The following is a 23,676-nucleotide window of genomic DNA, read 5'->3' on the forward strand; positions in this document are numbered from 1 at the left end:
TACCAAGCAACCAAAACAAAAAAAAACATTTTTTAAACACTGTCTAGATTATGACCTGTGGGTTTTGGACTGCTGTAATCCAACCCATGAAATTGAAACAGCTAACATCTATTTGTACTTGGATTTCTTTTCTATGGAATTATCCCATTTCTGATTTACATAGACCTGTTGATATAGAAAGGGTTATTTTTCATGTTGTCGTCTGATTGGTGAGAAAATCCTGCTCAAGTATTTAAGCGTATTTCTGCTAAGATTGTTGTCAGATTATTGAAAATATTGATTTGAACACAGAATTCAACATTCTCAAATACTCATCATGAAATGTTGCACTCATAGAACCACGCTGCTATATTCCTGGTCCTTTTAGGTACTCTCTTTTGGGATGTCTTCTATTTTGTGGTGAAGGAGCTTGCATCCTGCATGTATATATAACCTAAATGAATTTACCAAAACAACCCACAAAGAACAAAACTTTGGGGAGCGTATCCTGTGTTAATATTTAACATTGAGTATATCCTCAGTTTATTTGTTGAATACTATTATCATGCTTGCTTTTCAGGATGTATGTAAGGAAGTTTACCAACTTAAAGGTGGAATTCACAAATATCTTGAACAATTCCCAAGTGGTTTTTACAGGGGAAAACTGTTTGTGTTTGACAATCGCTATGCTATTTCTGTTAATGATGACATCATTTCAGGTAAGTATCTCTGCAGCAGATAATAGTGAATGAATTGTTTTACCTTAGTCTTTGTGGGAATTCAGAACAAAGAGCCACAATGGTAAAATAAGGGAAGCTATTCAAAAATTGCTTTCACATCACAAGGTAGTGAAAATCCAGAACTTTATCCCCAACAAGCTAGAATATTAGGTGATTGAAACTGTTGAAAGTGATCCAGATTTTCTGAGTACATTTATCAACGGAGATGTGAACACATCTAATAGCATGGTGGAATGTCATAAGACTTGAGAACATACTCTCATATAGTCATACAGAATGGAAATGGGCCCTTCGGCTCAACTGGTTCATGCCGACTAAGATTCCCATCTAAGCTAGTTCCATTTACCCAGGTTTGGCCCATATCTTTTTAAATATTTCCTATCCATGTAGCTGTCTAAGTGCCTTTTAAATGTTGTTAATGCCTCCACCACTTCCTCTGGCAGCTCATTCCATATACTGACCACCCTCTGGGTGAAAAGGTTTCCTCTCAGGTTCCTATTAAATCTCTCCCCTCTCACAGTAAACCTATGTCTTCTAGTTCTTGATTCCCTAATCCTGGGTAAAAGACAGTGAATGCGCACAATCTGTGCGCCTAGAGATTTTATACACCTCTGTAATATCACCCTCACTCTCCTATGTGCCAATGAATGCCACCTTCACCAATCTGTCCACCTGTGACACCAATTTCAGGGAACCATGTACTTGTACTCCAAGGTTCTTCTGTTCTACAACACTCCCCAGGGCCCTTCCGTTCACTGTGAAAGTCCTACCCTGATTTGTCTTCCCAAAATGCAACACCTTGCACATCCAACTTAAACTCCGTTTGCCATTCGTCAGCCCACTTACCCAGCTGATCAAGATCCCTCTGTAATTCCTGATAACCATCTTCACTGTCTACAACACCTATTTTATTGTCATCCAAAAACTTACTAACCATGCCTTGTGAATTCTCATCCAAATCATTGATATAGATGACAAATAGCAATAGGCTTAGCACCAACCTCTGGGGAACACCATGAGTCACGGGCTTTCAGTCCGAGAAACAACCTTCCACCATCACCCTCTTCTTCCTACCATCAAGCTAATTATGTATCCAATTAGCTGGCTCACCCTGGATCCCATGCGATCTAACTTTCAATAGCAGCCTACCATGCGGAACCTTATCAAAGGCAATTCCATATAGACTATATCTACCACCCTGGCCTTATTGACCTTCTTGGTTACTTCTTCAAAAACACCCAATCAAATTTGTGAGACATGATTTCCCATGCACAAAGCTGTGCTGACTATCCCTAATCAATCCCTGTCTTTCCAAGTGCATGTATATCTTATCCCTCAGAATCCCCTCCAGTAAATTACCTACCACAGCTTAACTGGTCTATAGTTCCCAGGCTTTTTCTTTGCAGCCCTCCTTAAATAAAGGCACAATATTAGCCATCCTCCAGTCTGCTGGTACTTCTGCTGTCGCTAATGATGATGCATATATCTCAGTCAGGGCTTCTGCAATTTCTTCTCTAGCTTCCCACAGTGTTCTTGGATATACCTGATCAAGCCCTGGAGATTTATCTATCTTCATACATTTTAAGACATCTAGTACTTCCTCTGCTGTAATGTGGCCTGTTCCCCAGACATCTTCATTAACTATGTCAAGTTTCGAAGTCTTCATGTCTTTCTCCACAGTAAAAACATTTGAGAAATATTCACTGAGAAATATTCATTGTGGACCTTGCCCATCTCCCACAAGTCCACAAAAAGCTTCCACTTTGGCATACTCCTGCATCACCTATTGACTTGATGCCAGCTGCCTGTACCTGACCCATGCCTCCTTTTTCCTGACCAGAACCTCAATATCCCTCGTCAGCCAGGGTTCCCTACTCGTGCCAGTCTTGCCCTTCACTCTAACAGGAATATGCAGATCTTGAATTCTCATTATCTCACTTCTGGGAGGACATTTCAGGAACTGTGATCACAATTCCTTAATCCTTATTCATAGATATCTTAATGCTTAAGTATGATTCTTGCAGGTGAATATTAAATTGGAGCAGGGCAAATTATGAGAGCATTAAGCAGGAACTAGGGAGAGTTAATTGGGAACAGCAGTCTTTGGGCAAGTCCACATCTGACGTGTGGAGGGTGTTTAAAGGCCAACTGCATGGAGTTCAGGACAGGTATGTTCTAGTAAGAAGGAAGGACGAGGATGGCAAAGTAAGGGAACGTTGGATGACGAGAGAGGTGGTGAATTTAGTCAAGAAGAAAGAGGAAGCGTATGTAAGGTTTAGGAAGCTAAAATCAAACAGGATTATAAAGAAGTTAGAAAAGAACTCAAGACAGGAATTAGAAGGGCCAGGAGGGGCCATGAAAAGTCCTTGGCAATTAGGATTAACGGTAATCCCAAGGCATTCTATACATACATCAAGAGCAAGAGGAGAACTGGGGAGAGGGTAGGACCACTCAAGGATAAAGGAGGGAATGTGCTTGGAGGCAGAAGACATGGATGAGGTCCTAAATGTGTACTTTGCATTTAACAAGGATAAGGACGTGGAGGATAGTGAGATCAGTGCGGAGCTTGCAAATATGCTAGGGTATTTTGAGATAAAGAAAGAAGTAGCGTTCGGTCTCTTGAGGAACATTAAGCTGGATAAGTCCTCAGGGCCTGATGGAATATACCCCAGGTTATTGAGAGAGGCAAGAGATGAGATTGCTGGGGCCATGACCAAGACCTTTGTGTCCTCTCTAGCCACGGGTGAGGTCCCGGAGGACTGGCAAATAGCTAATGTTGTTCTGTTATTCAAGAAGAGAAATAGGGATAATCCTGGAAACTATAAACCAGTGAGTCTCCCATCAGTTGTAGGGAAGCTACTGGAGGGGATTCTTAGGGATAGGATTTATGAAAACCATGGCCTAATTAGGGGTAGTCAGCATGGTTTTGTGTGGGGTAAGTCGTGCCTTACTAACAACTGGGTTTTTCGAGGAGGTGACAAAAGTGATTGATGAAGTTTGAGCTGTGAATGCTGCCTACGTGGATTTTAGTAAGGCATTTGACAAGGTCCCTCCTGGTAAGCTTATCTAGAAGATTAAAATGCATGGAATCCATGCTGACTTGGCCATTTGGATTCAGAATTGACTTGTCCATGGAAGATGGAGGGTAGTGGTTGATGGGACTTTTGCTGGTTGGAGGTCTGTGACTGATGGTGTTCCACAGGGATGCGTACTGGAGGACCTCTGCTCTTTGTGATATATATTATATATAAAAGAAATGACTTGGATGAAAATGTGGATGGATGAGTTCCAAGTCCCTAGTTCTCTGAAAGTGGCTGCACAGGTTGATAGGGTGGTAAAGAAGGCATTTATGGTGTGCTTGCCTTTATTAGTCGAGGCATTGAGTTCAAGAGTCAGGAAGTTATGTTGCAGCTTTATAAAACTCTGGTTAGGCCACATCTGAAGTATTGCATTCAATTCTGGTTGCCCAGTTATAGGAAGGATGTGAAGGCTTTGGAGAGGGTGCAGAAGAAGTTTACCAGGATGCTGCCTGGATTAGAGGGTATGTGATATAAGGAGAGGTTGGACAAACCAGGGTTGTTTTCTGTGGAGTGGCGGAGGCTGAGGGTAAACCTGATAGAAGTTTATAAGATTATGAGAGGTATCGATAAACAGCTGGTATCTTTATCCAAGGGTCGAAAAGTCTAATACTTGAGGCATTTATTTAAGGTGAGAGGGCATAAGTTCAAAGGATATGTGCGGGGTATGTTTTTTGCACAGAGATTGGTGGGTGCCTGGAATGCACTGCCAGGGGTGCTAGTGGAGGCAAATATGATTTTTATAAATCTTATAAATATGGAGACAGAGGTGTTTAAGAGACTCCTAGATAGCACATGAATGTGGGGAGAATGGAGGGATATGTACATTGTGTAGGCAAAAGGGATTAGTTTAGTTAGGTGTTTAATTGCTAGTTCAGCACAACATCATGGGCCAAAAGGCCTGTTCCTGTGCTGTACTGTTTTGTTTTATGTTTAAAAGCCTCCCACTTGCTGGACTTCACTTTGCCTGCAAACAACCCACTCCAATCAAATTTTGCAAGTTCCTGTGTAATGCAGTAAAAATTTGCCTTGCCCCAATTTAGAACTTTAGCTTATGGACCAGATCTGTCCGTTTCCATAACTAATTTAAAATTAATAGAACTATGGTAACTGGTTCCAAAGTGCTCTCCCACTGGCATCTCAGTCATATGTCCTGCCCTATTTCCCAAGAGTAGGTCACTCTTTGCCCTCTCCCTAGCAGGGCCCTCTATACGTTGCCTGAGGAAACTTTCCTGAACACATTTAATGAATTCCACCCCATCTAAGCCCATAGCACTATGGCAGTCCCAGTCTATATTAGGAAGGTTAAAATCACTACTATGACAACTGTTTTATTTGGTATTCTTTTGGGTATGAAACCTTCCTAGCTAAGAAAATAAGTTGGAAGTGTTACCTTTTATCCTCGCCGGCATACAATGTGGATGGGTGTTTTGGCACTTTGTATGTTTGACTTTGCAAGGCTGTGGAAGAGTTATTTCCCATATTCACTGAGCTGATTGTCAGCATCAAAAATATTATTTTTGTGTTATTAGTTTAAATCAAAACAAAATTCAAACTTGCTAACTGTTTTTCCAACTTTACATAGGTCTTACAGAATTAGATATTAATCCTGAGACCAGTTGTGAATTAAGTTCTGTTTTCTCTTGATGCTATTATTGCCAGTGGCAAATATGTTATTCACACAGAGTGAAAAGGTCTTGCTTAATATTTTTTCTGTGTTGTAAAATAGAATATTTGCAATCCAAGCAATATGTTGCAATCTTATAAATTGGTTTAGAAGGCATAAGTTACTTTCTGCTTGGAGGTTACTAACACTGTCTCATTGAATTAGATATGTTACTGCCTTACGGAGGCCATTGTCAGAACTGGCTGGCTCAAATTATTATCAACATGCAGTTAATGCCAATTCCAGGTTTAAGGTTTAGATTAAAAGATTTCTATTGGTTTTCAGTGATTATTCTCTGACTCCTCATAGTGGAATATGCATTTCAGAAGTATGGTGCCTTCCAAGCACAGAACTCCAGTACTGATGCAAATGTTCCAGTCCAGTTTTTAAAAAAAATTCATTTGCAGCTAGACCTCCACTGTTAGTTTCACTAGAAATTTCCTAAGCAATATTCTACACAAACAAGAAGAAAGGGAATTTGGTTTAAGCAGCAAAGAATGAAAGTTTGCATTTCTGTACAGCAGGCAATTCAAAATTTACAACCAAAGTCACTGCTTTTGTGATGTTAAAAGTGGTAACTGATTTGTGAACAAGCAGACTTCATAAGAGTAATCGAAAAGAGTAGCTAGACAGATGTTTTTGATGTTTTTTGAGAGGGTGGAATGTTGGCTGGGACATCCCTGGCCTGAAAGCCCACCCTCTCCTCCTCTTCCTACTTCCCCTCCCACACAGAATTACAATGGTTACAACACTACAGAAGATCATTTTGTCCATTGGGTCCATGCTGGGTTCATGCAAGAGCAATCCAGCTAATTCCACTCCTTGCTGGCTCCATTTTGAACACTGCATTTGAATTTGTCTCCACCTCCACACCTGGCACTGCATTCCAGACCGTAACCACTGCTGTGTTAATGTCACTTTTGGCTCTTTTGTAGGTCATCTTTATGTTCCCTAGTTCTTGGCCTCTCTGCCAATGGGAACAGACTCTCACTGCTGTCTGTACCTTTGTGATTTTAAGTACCTCTATCAGATCTCCTCACAGCTTCCTCTGTCCCATGGAGAATAAGTCCATCTTTTCCAATCGAGCCACATAACTAAAGTCTCTCATCCTTTGAATTATTTAGTAAATCTCTCCTAAGCAATCACATTTTTCTGTATGGTGCTCAGAAGTGGAGACTATATTCCAGCTGTGGCCAAGGCAATGTTTTATCAAGGTTCATCATGACTTCCTTGTTCTTGTAATCTGTGCCCAAGATCCCAGATGATTTTTAACCACTTTCTCAACCTGCTCTGTCACTTTCAATGGACTGTGCACACAGAGCCCCAGATTTCTGTTTCTGTATCACCAATGGAATTGTCTTTTGGTTACTTGCCTTTCTTCATTCTTCCTATCAAAATGTACCACATCACATTTCTTAGCATAAAATTTCATCTGTCACCTAACCACCCATTGCACTAGCCTGACAATATCTCCTTGAAGTCTGTTACTATCCTCCTCGTAGCTAATTATGCCTCCAAGTTTTGTGTCATCTGCACATTTGGAAATTGTGCCCTGTATATCCAAGTCATTGATATATATTAAGAAAAGTAATAGTCCGAGTACCAATCTCTGGTGAACTCTACACTGACCATTAACCTTCCACTATTCTCCTTTGTTTCCTGTTACTCTGCCAATTTTCTATCCATGCTGCTAAGCTACTTTTATTCCATGGCTCCAGTCTTAATGACGAGCTTATTGTGTGGCCCCCTCATCAAATACTTTTTGGAATTCAATCAACCCGCTCTGTTCCATCCAAAGAAACCTCTATTTGTCTTTAACAAGTCCCTGCTGGCTTTCTCTAATCAAACCACACATATACACAATATTCCACATAGCCTCACTTAAATGGAAAGAAATGTCTTTGTCCACTGGGACATGCATAGCCTCCTTCAGCGTTACTTTCCAAGTTATTCAATCTGTCTCATGACCTTCAATGATTAAGGTATCCTGCTGATACACAAATGCAGGCTTCAGCACATTGATTACTTGTACTAAGAGTGTTGTCACTGTTTTAAATTATTCTGCCTTTGTGCTCTAATGCTAATGAAACTAATCTGGTGTTTCTCCTTCCAGAGTGCAGATATTGTGGTGCCCCTTGGGATGAATACAAACTCTGCAGTACTGCTTCTTGCTGTCAGCTTGTTTTGTCCTGTCTTCACTGTAGAGAAAAAGGCCTTGTAGCCTGTTGTGCTGTGTGCCAAGAAAAAGGAAAGGCTTCATCTGAAACTCAATCACGACCTCTACGAAAAGAGCAATGTGAATGTACTGAGAAACGGGTACGAATCCCTGTTATGCTTCCACATTAGATAATTTGTTCAAGCTATCCAACATCTCAAACCAGAAGGATTAAATCAGATCAGAAAAAGGACTTGAATTTCTATAAAAACCTACACAGTTTCAGGATGTCCCAAAATTCTTAACAGCCAATTAAGTTCTTTTGATATTTAGTTGTCTGCACTGTAATATTGGGAACACTGCAATCAGTTTGTACACAGTAAGTTCCCATATCCAATAATGAGATAAATGACTAGATCATATGTTTTAAAGATTTAAGTTCTGTTACACAAAATAGGTTCATTTTATATTAATCCTTTAAAAGAGTCTATTAAAACTTATTAATATAAGTGTATCTTTTCATCAGCATGCTACTTTAGTTGAGAACAATCATGTTTTAAATCAATTGAATTAAAATGCATTCAATCAATAACATTTTCTGTTTTCATATTCATTCTATTTTGAAATGTTTGTGTATCATGAATTGAGATTATGATTATGCCCATATTAGCTATTCAAAAGCCTGTAGATAGATCAACTTATTTCACATGGCTTGGCTCCAAATATCCAATTGCATCTCCCATGAAAAATTCAGCAGTCTGGCAGGAATCAAGTCTTTCATAAATTATGATTCACATGAGCTCACTTGAGGTCAATCTTAAGTGGTAGTTGCTGAGACTTCAGTCCAAATTTACCATTAATTTCAGGACCACAAGTCTTTATGACAACTACTACATAATCTGTTTGTTCCATTTCCAGTGTTTTAAGATGAAGACATTTTCAATTTATGGTGGTGTTCTAATGTTCAACAAAAAATAATGAGCTAGGAAATGGAGTGCTCTGCAATTTGTGATAATTCATTCTGTGCATTTTAAAGAAAAATTAAATAATATAATTTAGGTTAAACAATTTCCCATTTGAGGAATTAATTTAAAAATCTGAATTCAAATTGTGATTGAACTATTTTTTTCACATCCAATCCAACTATTCAGAAATGCTTTAGTGTTATTCAGGTTCTGTGTTTTTTAGAACCTACGTATGGGTTCTTGGAACTGAAAGGTGGCTTTTCTGTGGCGTAATATATTTTTTAAAAAATCTAATTCACTTTCTGATCAAAATATTGTTTTTCACTGTAGTCAAGGCAAAATACATGTGGAGCAAAAGTTATTTTTACAGGAAACTTTAGAGTCCCATCAAAGCAATTTCAAATGAATGTGTACTTCATTCACTATCTCCACACACGCACAAGCAGGTACAGTTCTTCACAGGAATAAACACTTCATAGAATAACAACCATGGGAGATGACTCCTCTAGTTAAAGTCATCAGTTCAGTAGGCTTGTACTAATCCAAGAATTCTGAAAAGTGGCAAGTTTTCAAAAAAAAACTCAGAAGAGGTAAAAAGTTCGAAGACTTTCAAATTAGTCACCTGTCTCTGGCTATTGAAATTCATTGAGATTCACTCAAAGTAAATAGATCAATTTGATTATCAAGGAGACTGAAGACCATAAAATCTTATTTGAAAACCTATTCTTTCCTCATCCCAGTTCTGCCAGCCCATGAATCAATCTGTTGAATCTTTGTTGCATTTCACCTACAGTAAGTACAAATGACTTGTTCCAATATATTGTGTACATATCTGGTCTCCTTACCCCAGGAGGAATATACTTGCAATTGAGGGAGTATGGTGAAGGTTTACCAGATGTATTCCTGTATGGTAGGTCAGTGGTATGAAGGTGAGCAGACTGGACCTATGCTATCGAGTTAAGAAGAATAAAGTGAACTCACTGAAATGTACAAAATGCTTATGTGGCTTTACAGGTGGATGCTGGGATGTTTCCTGGGTTGGGTTTAGTGACAAGGCTTGGTCTTAAAATAACGGATCAGCCTTTCAGATAAGAATAAATTTCTTCACCCAAAAGTAACCATTCACTTCTTACTTTCCTAATTAACGTCTTTACCTACAGACCATTTTGTACTCAATAAATGTAGATTTCCTTGTTCCCAACCCTGGGACCATTTAACGCGGGATATCTTAGTGAATTCACATACTGAAACCATAGATTAGGTAAAGAGAATTCTCTGCATCATATTGTTCAATTCGGAATTAATAGTGTGGAAGTGGAAGGCACACTCCAGTTGAATCTGAAAGTTTCACATTTCTCAAACCTTCCTTCATTCTCTATTTTTTGCCACAGTAAATGAACTCTGTGTTCCTTCAAGGATAGGACAGCAACTGAATCAGACAGTTACAACTACTCCAAGATAAGCAAAATGTCACAACTTTTATTGTACAATGGTACATCAGGAAGTTCTACTGATTTTGTCAAAGCATGTGAGGCTATAGAATGCCCAAAACTGTAATGTTTTATTTATCATAAAGTGCAACAATCAAACACATCCTTTTTTTTTGGAAACCACAACAGTGTAGATTTAAAACAGAGTTTTTTGACCTGCTTTGTTTAGAGCATGCTCTGTTAATCATCACAGTTCTGTTCCTCAAACCACCCGAAAGTTTTCAGTTATTCATTTTCGTTTTTGGCCAAATCCCTTGGCTGAAGAAATAAAATTAGTTCATGGTAAGTAGAAGCCTGGTGTCCATGGACTGCTATATATAGTTCAATGGTGCAAGCAGTCTAGATGGAGTTTGTCAATGAATTAATATAATTTGACAAATCTTTTGTGACTTTAGAACAGACACTGCACGATTAAATAAAAACCCTTGAAAAGTTATTTTGGATCGTTAAAAATACTTTGTTTCAGCGAACAATGGAAATACAGCCAAAAAATGAATATAAATAATTGTAATTTTATTTCCTGCCCTATAATTAATCCAAGGCAAGGACATAAGCAGTAAAATGAAGGATATCTGGAGGTTCTCTAATGAAAAAAGAGAAGCCAACTGTATGAATTTCCACAATTTTAAATGTATTTAGATATGTTGATTTAAACTCAAAACTATTCGGCACCTTTTGAATTTCTCTGTCATAAGTAACACAAATCAGTGGAGGTGCTGGATTACATGAAAGCTCTGTAAATCAGCAAACATAAGGGTGACGCACACAATTCCCAAGCAGTACTTTTTTGTCACAATGTCAATAAATGAAGAATGAGTTCCTCCAAGAACAGAACAGCAGCTTACTCGAGGTAATTCTCTGGCATCAAATAATATAAATAAAATGAATACTTATGCTTCTACAGTAAATGTTAGAATAGCAGTCTCTTTCATGCACAGTATAGCTATAGTTTCACTCAATAATCCATTCAGGGACATACACATCAACTAATGAATGGATTTAGAATTGATGATTTTGGTTTATTTGCACACAGCACTAATTGGATTGAAAAATTAATCGGTAGTACAGAGTGCTATTAGTAGTACAAAGCACACCACAATCTGTACAAGCTACTGCCATTGAACTTCCTGCTAAACTTCAGTTTGGTACATTCTCCCATTATACAACACTAAAAAGAAAATGGAAACACAACAGAGAACTGAGAAGGCACTTCTGGCTGTACATAAAAATCATCAGCATAGAGTGTGCTCTGTAGAGGCATGAAGTCTTCACAAAGAGATTAGACTGTCGTCCGGCACCTGGGGAAGATGGGGCCATTGAGGCCCTGAAGTCGGCTTTGCCTCACTAAAATAGATCAACAGACCAACAATTAATTTTTTGATAGAAAACTGGATTGCCAAGATGTACTCATAATGAGAAGTATTTAACTTGCACTACCTTTAATTTGCAGACAATTTATAAGCTTCACTATACTGTAAACTGTAGTCCTCATTAACAAATACATGTAGCCTAATGGGAGATATATGCTAATTTTATCACTTCCTTATTTTCTTCAATTTTAAAACTCAACAGTCTTTCACTCATAGTTTTCCCAATTAACACTTCTTCACCTCATACTCTTAAACATCAGCTTCTACGAACTAAAAGTACTTTTGCCTGAGCATAATCAATAGAGAATAGTTCCCTGAACAAATGAACAACGTGAATTATTTGATAAAAATTCAGGAACACAGTCATGGAATTTTCCTGTATTGGTGAGATTTGTCCTTTTGATAATGCAATTGGCTCCTTAATCCTGAGTTTCCAATGAGGATAAGTACCTTGTTCTAAAGTCTAGATTAAAGGCCCATCTACCCAACCTTTCCTCATGATACAATCCCTTCAACCTACATCTTTTGCACTGTGTCCTAGTACATCCTTCCCTACATAAGTTAATGATGTGGACAATATAGTGGTGCTTCAATTGGCACTGCTGCCTCATAGCTCCAGCAACCTGGGTCCCATTCGAATCTCTGGTGCTGTCTATGCATATTCTCCCACTGACTGGGTGGGCTTCTCCTGGGCATTCTAGTTTCCTCCCACATCCTAAAGATGTACTGGTTGTTAGTTGGCTATTGTAAATTTCTCCCACCATCCTTCTACACTAGGAATATTGGGAGGTGTTAATTGACGTGTGAAAAAAATAGGTTACAGCAAAGTAAGTGGAGGCATGGAATTGCTTTGAGAACAGGCATAGGCTGAATGGTCCTAATGGCTTCCGATGTTGTATGGAAATATGAATCTGAAAAACTGTACAGGGTACTCTGATGTCTCACCAAAGTCCTGTGTAATTGTAGTAAAACTTCCTGGCCTTGGTACTTCATCATTATTGCAATAAAGGTCAATATTTCATTTGTCTTCCTAATTACTTAACGTACCTATATCAAAACAGTGTGTCACGCATGAAGACACCTAATTCAATCAGAACACTAGCATTCATTAATCTCACACAAGTTAAATAATGTTCTGCTTTTCTATTCTTTGGTAAATAGCCATACCTTTCCTCAAATTATACTCCACCTGCCATCTGTTTGATCACTCAAAGCCTGTTACTATTTCTTTGCAGAAATTTTGTGTCCTCTTCACGATAGAATTTTCTCACATTTTTTATTGTCAGCAAACTTGGCACAGTACACTTGGTTCCTTCAAATAAGTCATTAATATAAATTCTAAATAGTTGAGGTCCAGGCAATGAACTCTCCGGCACTTCATTTGTTACAGTTTGATAATCTGCAAATGATCCATTGTTGTCAGTTAACCAACATGCTAACATGCTATCCACAACATCATGAGACCTTATCTTGTGGAGTAACTTCCTATGTGGCATCTAATCAAATATCTTCTGGGAATACAAGGGGAAATACACCTGGCCTATAAGTCCCTGCAGACTCCCTCCTCCCCACCACCACCACCTTTGTTGGAAGTCCCCTTTATTTTTTGGTCGATAATGTGTCCAAAAATATTGTCATTTTTCAGGATCTAAAGACGACTCTCACCAATAATTCCTTTTGGGCAAATTTTCTTTTTAATCTGGAATCCAAACTAATTCTACTTCAGAATTTTCAGAGCCAATATCATTTCTCACCACTGTCCTAGTGTGTTCTTTTATTATCAGAGTTACCCACTTCCTTTTCCATTCTGCCTATCCTGAAGCATTCCAAGTACCCTGGAATATTCAGTCTTGGCCATCTTGCAAACTTGTTTCAATGCTGGTTATTAGATTATATCATTCATCTCTATTCCTGCAATTGATTTGTCTGTCTTTTTATGAGTGTTTTGTGCATTCAGATAGAGCCCATAATTTTGAACCATTTTTCCCTATTCTGATCTCATTTGTTGCTGTTACATGCTCTGTACCTTTAGGCCACACTAAATAATATTCTATTATTTTCTGTGTTCCCTCATCAGTGGAACAGATTGTCATTAGCAATTATCAAAATCCTTCAATCTTAAACCCCTCTGTTACATCTTTCCCTAACCTTCTCTAGTTTATGAAGAACAATCTCAACTATTCTAATCTCTCCATATAACTGATGTCCCTCAATGCAGGAATCATTCTCGTAAAAGGAGGAAGTATAGACAAATTGGATAGGATAAAAATAAGTAAATATGAAGTGCTTAAACATGTTGCCAGTACACAAAATTAGAAAAGTCAGTCCAGTGTTTGGGGAAAGGGGAAAATGCTGCCCAATTTGCTGAGAAATTCAAAAGGAAAAAACTGGAGAGGATTTGGCTATGATTTTGCAATCTGCTTGAATGCAGCAGTGGATTTGAGGATTACAAATCGACACATGGAAAAAATGCCAGGCAAATGTTGTGCGACTAAACATTTTTTGTAGTTATTTGATGAAGTACTAGAGGGTGGATGTGTGTGAATGACCCTGGGTGAGGATGACCCTGACCTTCCAGTTGCCTGTTACTTTAATTCTCCACTCTAACCTTTGGCATGTTACACTGTTCCAATGAAGTCCAACATCACCTCAAGGAGTAGCATCTCATCCTTAACAAGGCAAGAATCTCAGTTAACCAGTATTTCTAGTTAGTGACAGAACTGTCCAGCTTTGATGAAAAGGCATCAGCCTCTGATGTTAACTCAGTTTTTGTCAATTCACAAATGCTGCCTGACCTGCTGGGTATTTTCAGCATTCTCTTTTATTTAAGAACTTTAGCAGCTACGGTAAGTCCCACAGTTTTAGCATCGTTTTTTCCCTGTCTCCTCAGTATTCATTTATCTGACTCCATTCAGACAGATGACCTGTGATTACAAGCCTTCACCGTCCTCTCTCACCACATGTTTCAGTCTCTCTTGGTCTCCACCTTTTCACAGACATTCCCTTGCATCGTTCCATCCTATCCCTTTTCTGCAACGTAAAACATACTTGTTTTATAACATTTTCCAGCTTTGATGAAAGGTCATTGCAGCATCTGTTTCTCTTTCCACAGATACTCCCTGACCTGCTGAGTATTGGTTTTATTAGACAAATTGGTATTCCTTATAGCAAAGAAGATTAAGACAGATGTTCAAAATCTTGGATGGCTTTGGTGTAGTAAACAAGGATAAATTGTTTTCAGTGCCTGAGGTCACAGATTTAATGTCCTCCAGAAAAGAACCTGAAGTAAATGAGGAAAATGATATTTCTGCAGCAAGTTATGATCTAGAATGCAATGTGTGCACTGCATTGGGTGAGGGAAGCATATTCAATTACTACATCTGCAAAGGAATGATTTACAAGTCTATAGAAAATGAGTAAAGCAATGGGGCTAACTGGATAGCTCAGTCAACGATCCGGCAGAAGGACAATGGTAAAATAGCTTCTTCCTGTTCTGCACCATTCAAGGATTCTAACTCTCTTCTGCATCATCTCAAGGCCTTAATGTCATTCCTAAAGTGACATGCCTGACAAAATACTCCACTCTATACAGGTTAATCATAACTACCTGATTTTGTTCTTGGTGTCTCTAAAGCCAACAATCCTATATGCTCATGTAACCCTTTGAATGAAGTTTCAAAGTGCTTTCAATGAGGTAATCTCAACTGTGTGTCATTATCTCCAAAACAAAAACAAAGATCATACCATAAATATACTATCATGCATGCAAAATAGTTGCATGTGTTCTAAAGTGCAGGCATAAAAGTCTTAAGAAATGTATTCTTTTAGTTTAAAAAGCAGTGAACATTTGAAATTGCAGCATTCTGAAGTGCTAGTTTTAAAGCAATCTATGAAAGTGATCAAGAGCATTTTCAGCCTTCTGTCTACGTTCTTCTCTTGTCTGCCTGTTCAAATCCACTGCTGGTTCTGGATAGCTCAGTCAAAGAACCGACAGAAGCCAGTAAAATAGATTCTTTCTGTTCTGCATCATTCAAGGATTCGAACTCTCTTCTGCATCCTCTCAAATGCTAATTCTTTACTCACTTTGCATTTTCTTTTGTAAATCTCTTCTGCATTAATCTCAAATGAAATTAATATTTACTTTTAAAAATTCTACATGTAAAGCTGTATGAGGCATATCCATGCAAGAGAACAGACATTTCTGCAACTGGTAGCACTGCTCTTAGGTCAGGAATTACAGTTACTTAGTCTCACTCATTCTCCTCTCCTCCTCCTCCCTATAAAAGATCCCCTATGAACTACACAAGCCATTCTTAGAATCCTCTCCAACTGTGGTCAATTTTTTGCTGTACATCTTTTCTTACTAAAGCTACACCTGTTTTGGCCTTACTGTAACTAGATTCCAGGTGGCTGGCATTGGGGAACCAGCACCTGAGCTTTATGTAACTCAGTTTTTGGTTTCCATGTCATACACTTGAATAAGTTCTGCCATTCGTCTATAAAATGTGTTTAACCATTTGATACTAGAGCTACCAAAATTCAAATTAATGAAACAATGTAAATGTTTTTTTTAATCATGTCTGCACAAACCAATTTCACCTGGGCCCAGCATAGTATTGACACTTTCCATCAACTTGGGTGTGAATACTGGAGAATCAAACAGTATCCAAAAATTATTATAATTAATCTACAGCTGAAATCTATTTTAGTCAATCATTTTTTTATGAAATAGATGGTGAAATGTCATTATAATCTCTAACTGCTGAGAATAAAATAAATTATACAGCATTGCTGATTTCTGTTTGAAAATGTGTGAAGTACCAAGTTCTGTGTTTTATCACAGCATGAACTTTTTGAGAGTCCATCCTGGCAAAGAACGTTGTCCACTGGGACATGTGTGCAGCCCAATTCAAATGATCAGAGACTTCACTAATCTCAGATTCTCAGCTTAATGCCCTTTTCAATGACAGTCAATCACAGAAGCTGAGTTTCCAGGAATTATCTCAGAAATAATGCACATCTTAAAAAGCAGAGAATTATTTAGTAAAAACAGCACTGTCCAATTTTGAGATAAGGCTTAGAAACAAAATGATTAAGGAAAGGCGTGGTAATTCTGAATGGAGGTTATTGCAACATTCTTTGACTCCACTACATGCTCTATGTGAGAAATTGCTTCCAAGTGGCATTTTGCAGTTCTTTAAAAAAGTGATGACATACAGAAATTTTAAAAAACTCTCAGCTAAGAAAAAGGTATTATAAAGGAAGAAATCTCACTGCAGCAGACACAGATTTGCTAATTAATGCAATCAATATTTATATAAAAAAAGGATATCCAGAATTATTAATCAGAAAAAATAATTGTGTCAGCAAGAAAAGCAGGAAGAAGCAGTGGAGGAGAAAGGAAGGGAATAAATCTGCACTCAGAGAAGGGAAAGTTGGTGTAGTCCAGCAGAAAGGCAGTGTAAAGCACTGCCAATTCAATTAGGGAGGCTATGACCAAAAAATACTATATACTTATATCTCCTCCAGTTCCAAAGCTGAGAATCTAGGCCAGGAACCATCTGCTCTGTTAATGCGAGCTGCAACAAAAATTGGATTGTTAAGAACTCCTGCGAAACAAGACGCTGTAGGGAATCTAAGAAATTCATTAAGAAAGCAAAAAATCCACTGATGCTGCAAATTTGAAATAAGAAAACAGAAAATGCTCAAAATACTTAGAAGTCAAACAGTATCTGTGAAAGTTCTGGTGAAAGATCATCAAGTTGAAACATTAATTCTGTTTCTCTTTCCACAGATGCTGCCTGACCTGCTGAGCATCCTCAGTACTTTCTGCTTTTGCTTCAAACTCATTAAGAATGCTTTATAACAACTTTTGGAACTCCCACATATAATGGATATTAATATATTGGACTAGCAGCAACCATCAGATTCTGTTTTATTCAAACATCATGGACTTAAATTGCCTTTATTATATTTTGCCATTAAGCCAATTTACTTCCATTATGGATTAAATCCAGCTTTAAATCAACATATTGAAGGTACTAAGATTCATACATAGTCCCATTCAGCAGAGTTGTAGACATGTTCCACCCCAATAATGAAATAAGTAGTGGAGCATTATTGTCATAAGTACATAAATAGTAACCAGCTCTGATTTTGTAGCTCTGATCAGTCAGTTTATTTTCACTTCAACCCTCAGCTAAATTGAATTCAGTGAAGTTCTTCCTGAAAACCACCCACCCCACTTCCACTGCTTAAGCCTATAAACATTTTTACAAATCTATCTATGCTTTGGGTTTTTCTTCCATTTTTCCCCACTTTGGTTTGAGTCATTTCTATGTTGCATTCCCAAGGTTAGGCTGCTACATATGTACAAGTGTCGTTTGTTATTTGTAAAGGTTTCCCATATTATGCGTTACATCTGTCTCTCAGGACAAGCTGGAAGACCTACTGCTCAATGCAAGTGCTGCTTTATAGCAATTATACAGAAATATGAGAATGCATCATGTAATGAACTCCATTTTGATGTTGTCTCCCTTCTTATGTAAAATAACTTCTCTACCCAGTACTCTGAAGAACAGCACAGTTGGAAGTGGAAATCCAACAGGAGGGGAACTGGAGCTGGAATTCTGAGCTCAACGACTGTGAAAACATTTTAAGCAGGATGATTCTTTTATATAAATTACATGGCAATCATATGTCAACAATAATTGGGTTTTATTTGTGAAAAAAGACAATATGCACTTTATCAGTAAGAATTGGAACAGCTATATTAATCAGGTAGTTTACAATGAGAGCCTGGAGCTCTAATATAGCAAAATGTATTTGAAATTCTCACAACAAAATAAAAAAAATGTTGGTCCATAACAGTTATAGCATTACATTAAATATTACAACTGTTCCAATACTCCAATTTATAAATGGCAAATATAAAGATTCCTTGGTATTTTATGTTAGTCTGAATACTAAAATGAAATAAAACTAAAATTATACATGATACCTGAACTCATCTAACAACAACATTGTGGCAACAAAGGAAGTCTTCTTACCAAGGTCATTGTTGCTCATCACTGCGTTGGAAGCTCGAAGCCTTGGGCCTTGCTGGGTGAAATGATAGCCAAACTTCAGAAGGACTGGATTTTGTTCCAACATATCCGCAATTTCCATTTCTACTTTATTACCCAGCTGCTGGCACTAAGAATAAAGAAAAGAGATGCATCATATACTTCCATAAACTGCATTTATATGATAACCCTAACATAGGAAATGTCCCAAGGCACTTTAAAAGAGCACAGTAAAGAAGCATTGACAGATAACACAATCGTCTTTTCCTTGTGCAACACACAAATTGCTGGAGGAACTCAGCAGGTCAGGCAGCATCGATGGAGGGAAATGGCCAGTCAACGTTTCAGGTCGAGGCCCTTCATCAGGACTGGAAAGGAAGTGGGGAGATAGCCAGTATAAAAAGGTTGGGGAAAGGGGCAGAACAAAAGCTGGCAGGTGATAGGCAGATCCAGGTGAGAGGGGGATTATAGGCAGGTGAGGGAGGGGGAGAATGGGAATGATGTAAGAAGCTGGGAGGTGATAGGTGGATGTGACAAAGGGCCGATGAAGATGGAATCTGCTAAGAGAGGACAGTGGACCATTGAATAAAGGGAAGGAGGTGGGGAGGGGAACCAGAGAGAAGAATGTGTGGGTGATGGGCAGATCGAGAGGGCGGGGGAGGGGAAAGAGAAGGGGTGATGGGGACCTGTGGGATAAGGGAAAACAAAGGTGGGACAGAGGGGAATAGTTACCGGAGGTTAGAGAAATCGAAGTTCATACCGTCAGGTTGGAGACTACCAAGCCGGAATATGAGGGGCTGTTCCTCTAATCTGCGTCCTGCCTCAACTTGGCAGTTAAGGAGGCCATGGACAGACATGTCAGTGTTGGAATGGGAAGTGGAATTAAAATGGCTGGCCACTGGGAGATCGGAGCGAAGTTGCTCGACGAAGGGATCCCCCAATCTGCGTTGGGTCTCACCAATGTAGAGGAGGCCACTCCAGGAGCACTGGATGCAATAAATGGCACCGATTTTCCTTATACAGGCCAAAAGCTAAATATAGCCAATTGTTTCATTTGGGATTAGCCCACAAAAGGATCCCCGCTGTATATTTTCAAACCATATAAAATTTACAAATGAAATTAGTTAAAACAATTTTGAAGCCAAAACAGAACACATCTGACCTGATTATCAATTTTAAGTTCAACCAACGAGTGATTGTATTGGAGGGCTTTCACTAGAGCCAGAATTCCATTACCAGTGATAAAGTTGGACTCCACATTCAAACTTTTCAATGTCTTGTTAACTTTCAGCATTTCTGCAAAAGACTTGAGAGGGAGTAAAACACTTATAAAGATATCAATCATCATAGATGATACTGTTGAATACCATACACTGAACAACATCTGCTTTAAATATCAATTGTTCATTTCCATGACGAAAACTGTTTGCAAGTGCCTACTACAGCAAACTGTTCTACATAACATTAATTCTGGAATTTAATAACTCTGTTATCGCACTGTCAATCCAATGGAATTCCAGGTTCCAAGATCCATTGTTTCCTGTAATGTTTATGTGACATTTTTATTCCTGTAATAACATTTAACAGTTTTTAATGTGAAGAGTTGCTTTGAGCCTGTAATATTATTATAAAATCTCATAAAATTCTAGTGATATTGAAGTTGGGCAGGAATTCCCAGTGACATTTTGGTTAGAAATAAGTTTTCAGCAGTATAGTCAGTGGAGAAAATCTGAAAAGTTTCCTAGTTAGAGACGAATTCTGATTGATTTCCTGTAACACTTGTCACTTCTGGTCTCCCACTTTTAGTATGTGTTTTGTAATAAATCTACAACCCCTTCAGCATCATTCTCTTTTACCACTTGCACATCTTAATTTACCTCAACTTATTCTTTAATTTTCCCCTTTCTCATCTGTCTGCTCTGTCTTAAAATTCTCTTAGCAATCCTTTGCCTATTCATATATATCCTTCCCACATCCTGTACTCAGTTAGTAACATCCTGTACTCAGTTAGTTTTCCTGAGATTTGGCAGAACAGAAACTAATCAGTTCTGAAGACACTTGCTAAGGCTCTGTTGTTTTTCTCTGCAGCTTTATGCATAGAAAAAGTAGATAGTTAAAAACCAGGAAAGAAGCAGGAGAAGACACACAGCTTCTGAGTAAAGGCCAGGATAATTTTGCTTCGAGCTCATCCAGAAATAACAGCTAATTGGTAAAAGAAATGAAAAGAGATCAGGAGGCGAAGGGGACAAGAGTACAGGAAACAGGTCATTCAAACTAAGGTTTTAAATCAAGATGAATCCAAAGACTTCAAAGTACCCAGATTATTATCTCCACTTCTGAAATGTGGGGTACGTGCATGCTATTGGAAATATGAGTATGCATATGAGGATGAGAAGGGGATTTAGAGGGGCATTGCTGTGAGAGAAGTAATGGATCCAAGCGTGAAAATGAAGTTTTTTTAAATTGCTACTGAGGAAATTAACCATTCAGAAAAGCAAAACAAACCTTTTGCACTAGTGGCATTTAAGGTGTCAAACAAACATTAAACACAATATTTTTAATATATTACAATTTGCCAAATTATCACAGTAGGAGAGCCAAATACAGGTGCAGTCGTTTGTGTTAAAAGGCCAAAAGTTATTGCACTAAGCTCCTTAAAAGTTATTGCGTACCCATTTCAAAGTCTCACATTCTATTTTGATATATTTTAATTTCATGTTGTTGTGGTTAAATAGCAATTTTATAGCAATCTGGAAGCTGAATAGAGTGAAACACAGGAAATTCTTTCTAGTACAGGCTGAGGAATGGGGAGAAGTTCAGCTGGGCTACATGGTCACCTGGGCTGTAAACAATGTGGAGGGTTACATGGTCAGCCCAGATCCTATTATACGAGACAAGATACCATGGACTTGCCAAAATGGAGTCAAAGTTTCGACAATGCTGGCTACTTAATACAAGCAAAGATCCCCAACCCTAAACAATGACTATTAACCAACATTAATACCTCCTGACTATTTCCAGCATTGTCTGTATTTCAGTGGCCACTATAAATGTGGGCACATAATCGTATAATGATAAAAGATGGCTGGGTAGATAAAGGTAGAGAATGGCTGTAAATCATTATAACTTACATGTATTATACATACACTTCATGCATTTGCAAGTTTCTAATATGCAGTAGCAGCCTCCTCCGACCTTCTTTCTTCTCAGCCCATCAACACCCCTCTATTCATTTCTTCCTCATATAACCTCCTCCTTAAAGCATCTGTACTATTAACCTCACTATCCCTTGCAACTTCCAAATTATAACCACTTGCTGAGAAAGAATTCCTTATTGGATTTATTGCACTTTGTATTCTCTGAAGTGGAAACAAACACTTTCACAATATCAATTCTATTGTCAGTTTATTTGGCCATTTCTGACAATTACATTTTCAGAGCAATGGATTCCTTTTTAGTAAATTCATTTTCTACCTTCTCCAGTGGCTCTTTTTCAGTTTGTTACAAAGTGACAGTATTCCAAATGCTAGCAAATGAGGATAATATATTGGTTCAATATAACTTCTCTGCTTTTCCGTGCCATTCCTCTGATAAACCAATGCTTTGATTTTTATAACATTTTCAATTTGAATTGCTGCTTGTAATGGTTTATGAATTTGGCCACTGTGATCATCTACCTTATTTGGACTCTATTTTCCAAGCAATACATGACATCCTTATTCCTTCTGGTAAAATTGTCTTGCCTTATATTGTCTTTATTTTAACGCATTTGCAGTTTCATATTCTGCGTTTGTATACAGTTTCTTATATTTTGCCACAGCCTCTTCTGCATCAACTGCAGCATCCCTCATTCCTCAAGCAATTTAATGTTGAATTATTATCACTTTTTAGTACTGTTGTGCTAAATTAATATCATTTTCTACATATGTATTTTAATAAGAATAATCATCCATTGATCTTTAATTATTAATCATACTTACAATAGCAACAGGATCATTACTTCGGGTTCCAACAATGCTGAACTTCTTTACATGTGTATTTTCCTTCAAAGCTTCAGCATATGCTTTCAGTGTGGCAAGGGGAATGTTCTAGAAATAAAGTTTACTCAGAATAATTACAAATATGATAAAAATATCAAACGGGATCATTTTTTGCAGCTTAAATCTGATCCATTCTATTGTTTCAAAATATTTACCACCCATTTATTTGGATCATGTATTCACCAAAAACTACATACCTCTAGGATTCTTTAACCAATTTTATGTCCTTGGGCATCTTAACTTATATTCAGTTTATATCCTTCTACTTTTTATTTTTTTCATGTATCTGTATACCTGTGAGATTCCAAATGATTCACCTCCTCCTCCCCTCATCAACTACCCCACCATATACACAGAAATTGAGAGATAGTGTAACTATTAACTGCCAATGAACAGTAAATGGTGCAAGGCAGAACAACTTTAGCTAATGAAGATTATTACAGACCTGCATTCTTCTTGAGCTTTTTGTTCCTCTCCAAGATCCAAGACTGCATTGTAAGTTCTTTGGTAACCTTTTCTACAATTTCATTTTAAACCTTGGTGGTCAGATTTTTCCACCTGCCACCACATTGAAATAAGCCTAATTAAAGTCACAAATCTTGTCCTCTGTGACAGTGAACGTGACACTTTATTCCTTTCTGATCCTTCTTGACCTGCCTGCAGCCTCCGACATTTACTTCCTCCTCTGATAGATCTCCTCCATTCCTTGTTTGAGTGTAACTGTCCTTGCCCAATTTCAAACTTATTTATCCACTGGCAGCTAAAGCATCTCCAGCAGTGACTTCAATATCTTCCTGCTGTTTGCTCTGGAGTCCCCCAAGTATCCTTTGGTTGTTCTCTTCTAACTTGCATGCTGCCCACATTGAATTGAAAAGTTGGGCAGATTCCACACATACATTTACGATACTCAACTCTACCTCATCATAACCTTTCTCAACTTTTTCACTAGCTCTGTACTTTGAGTCAGCTTCTCCAATGTACAGTCTTAGATGAACTGGAATTCCTCCAATTAAACACATGGCCTTTCGTTACCACCACAAACACCCACTGACTTCATCCCTATCAGGTAGAGAACATCCTTGCACTGTTAGACCTCAAGCTGACCTTCCAACCACATATCCTTCCTATAG

At 38.1% G+C, this 23,676-nt stretch overlaps 2 protein-coding genes across 6 annotated transcripts in view; one reads left to right on the forward strand and one right to left on the reverse strand.

Moving 5' to 3' along the window:
* Positions 1–8,203, forward strand: part of LOC127572498 (thiosulfate sulfurtransferase/rhodanese-like domain-containing protein 2) — a 29,383-nt gene extending 21,180 nt beyond the window's left edge. For all 4 annotated transcript variants that reach the window (XM_052019847.1, XM_052019848.1, XM_052019849.1 and 1 more), the window contains 2 exons: positions 560–698; positions 7,576–8,203. In XM_052019847.1, the coding sequence (XP_051875807.1) occupies positions 560–698; positions 7,576–7,808 (372 nt within the window). In that variant the 3' untranslated portion in view covers positions 7,809–8,203. The remainder of the gene's footprint in view (positions 1–559; positions 699–7,575) is intronic.
* Positions 8,204–10,041: 1,838 nt separating this feature from the next.
* Positions 10,042–23,676, reverse strand: part of tmod1 (tropomodulin 1) — a 76,266-nt gene continuing 62,631 nt past the window's right edge. For both annotated transcript variants that reach the window (XM_052019838.1, XM_052019837.1), the window contains exons 7-11: positions 22,487–22,594; positions 19,669–19,812; positions 18,492–18,636; positions 16,957–17,021; positions 10,042–11,416 (exon numbers count right to left, since the gene is read on the reverse strand). In XM_052019838.1, the coding sequence (XP_051875798.1) occupies positions 16,957–17,021; positions 18,492–18,636; positions 19,669–19,812; positions 22,487–22,594 (462 nt within the window). In that variant the 3' untranslated portion in view covers positions 10,042–11,416. The remainder of the gene's footprint in view (positions 11,417–16,956; positions 17,022–18,491; positions 18,637–19,668; positions 19,813–22,486; positions 22,595–23,676) is intronic.

This window comes from Pristis pectinata, chromosome 7 (assembly GCF_009764475.1).
Source record: "Pristis pectinata isolate sPriPec2 chromosome 7, sPriPec2.1.pri, whole genome shotgun sequence".
In the NCBI taxonomy this organism is placed as follows: Eukaryota; Metazoa; Chordata; class Chondrichthyes; order Rhinopristiformes; family Pristidae; genus Pristis; species Pristis pectinata.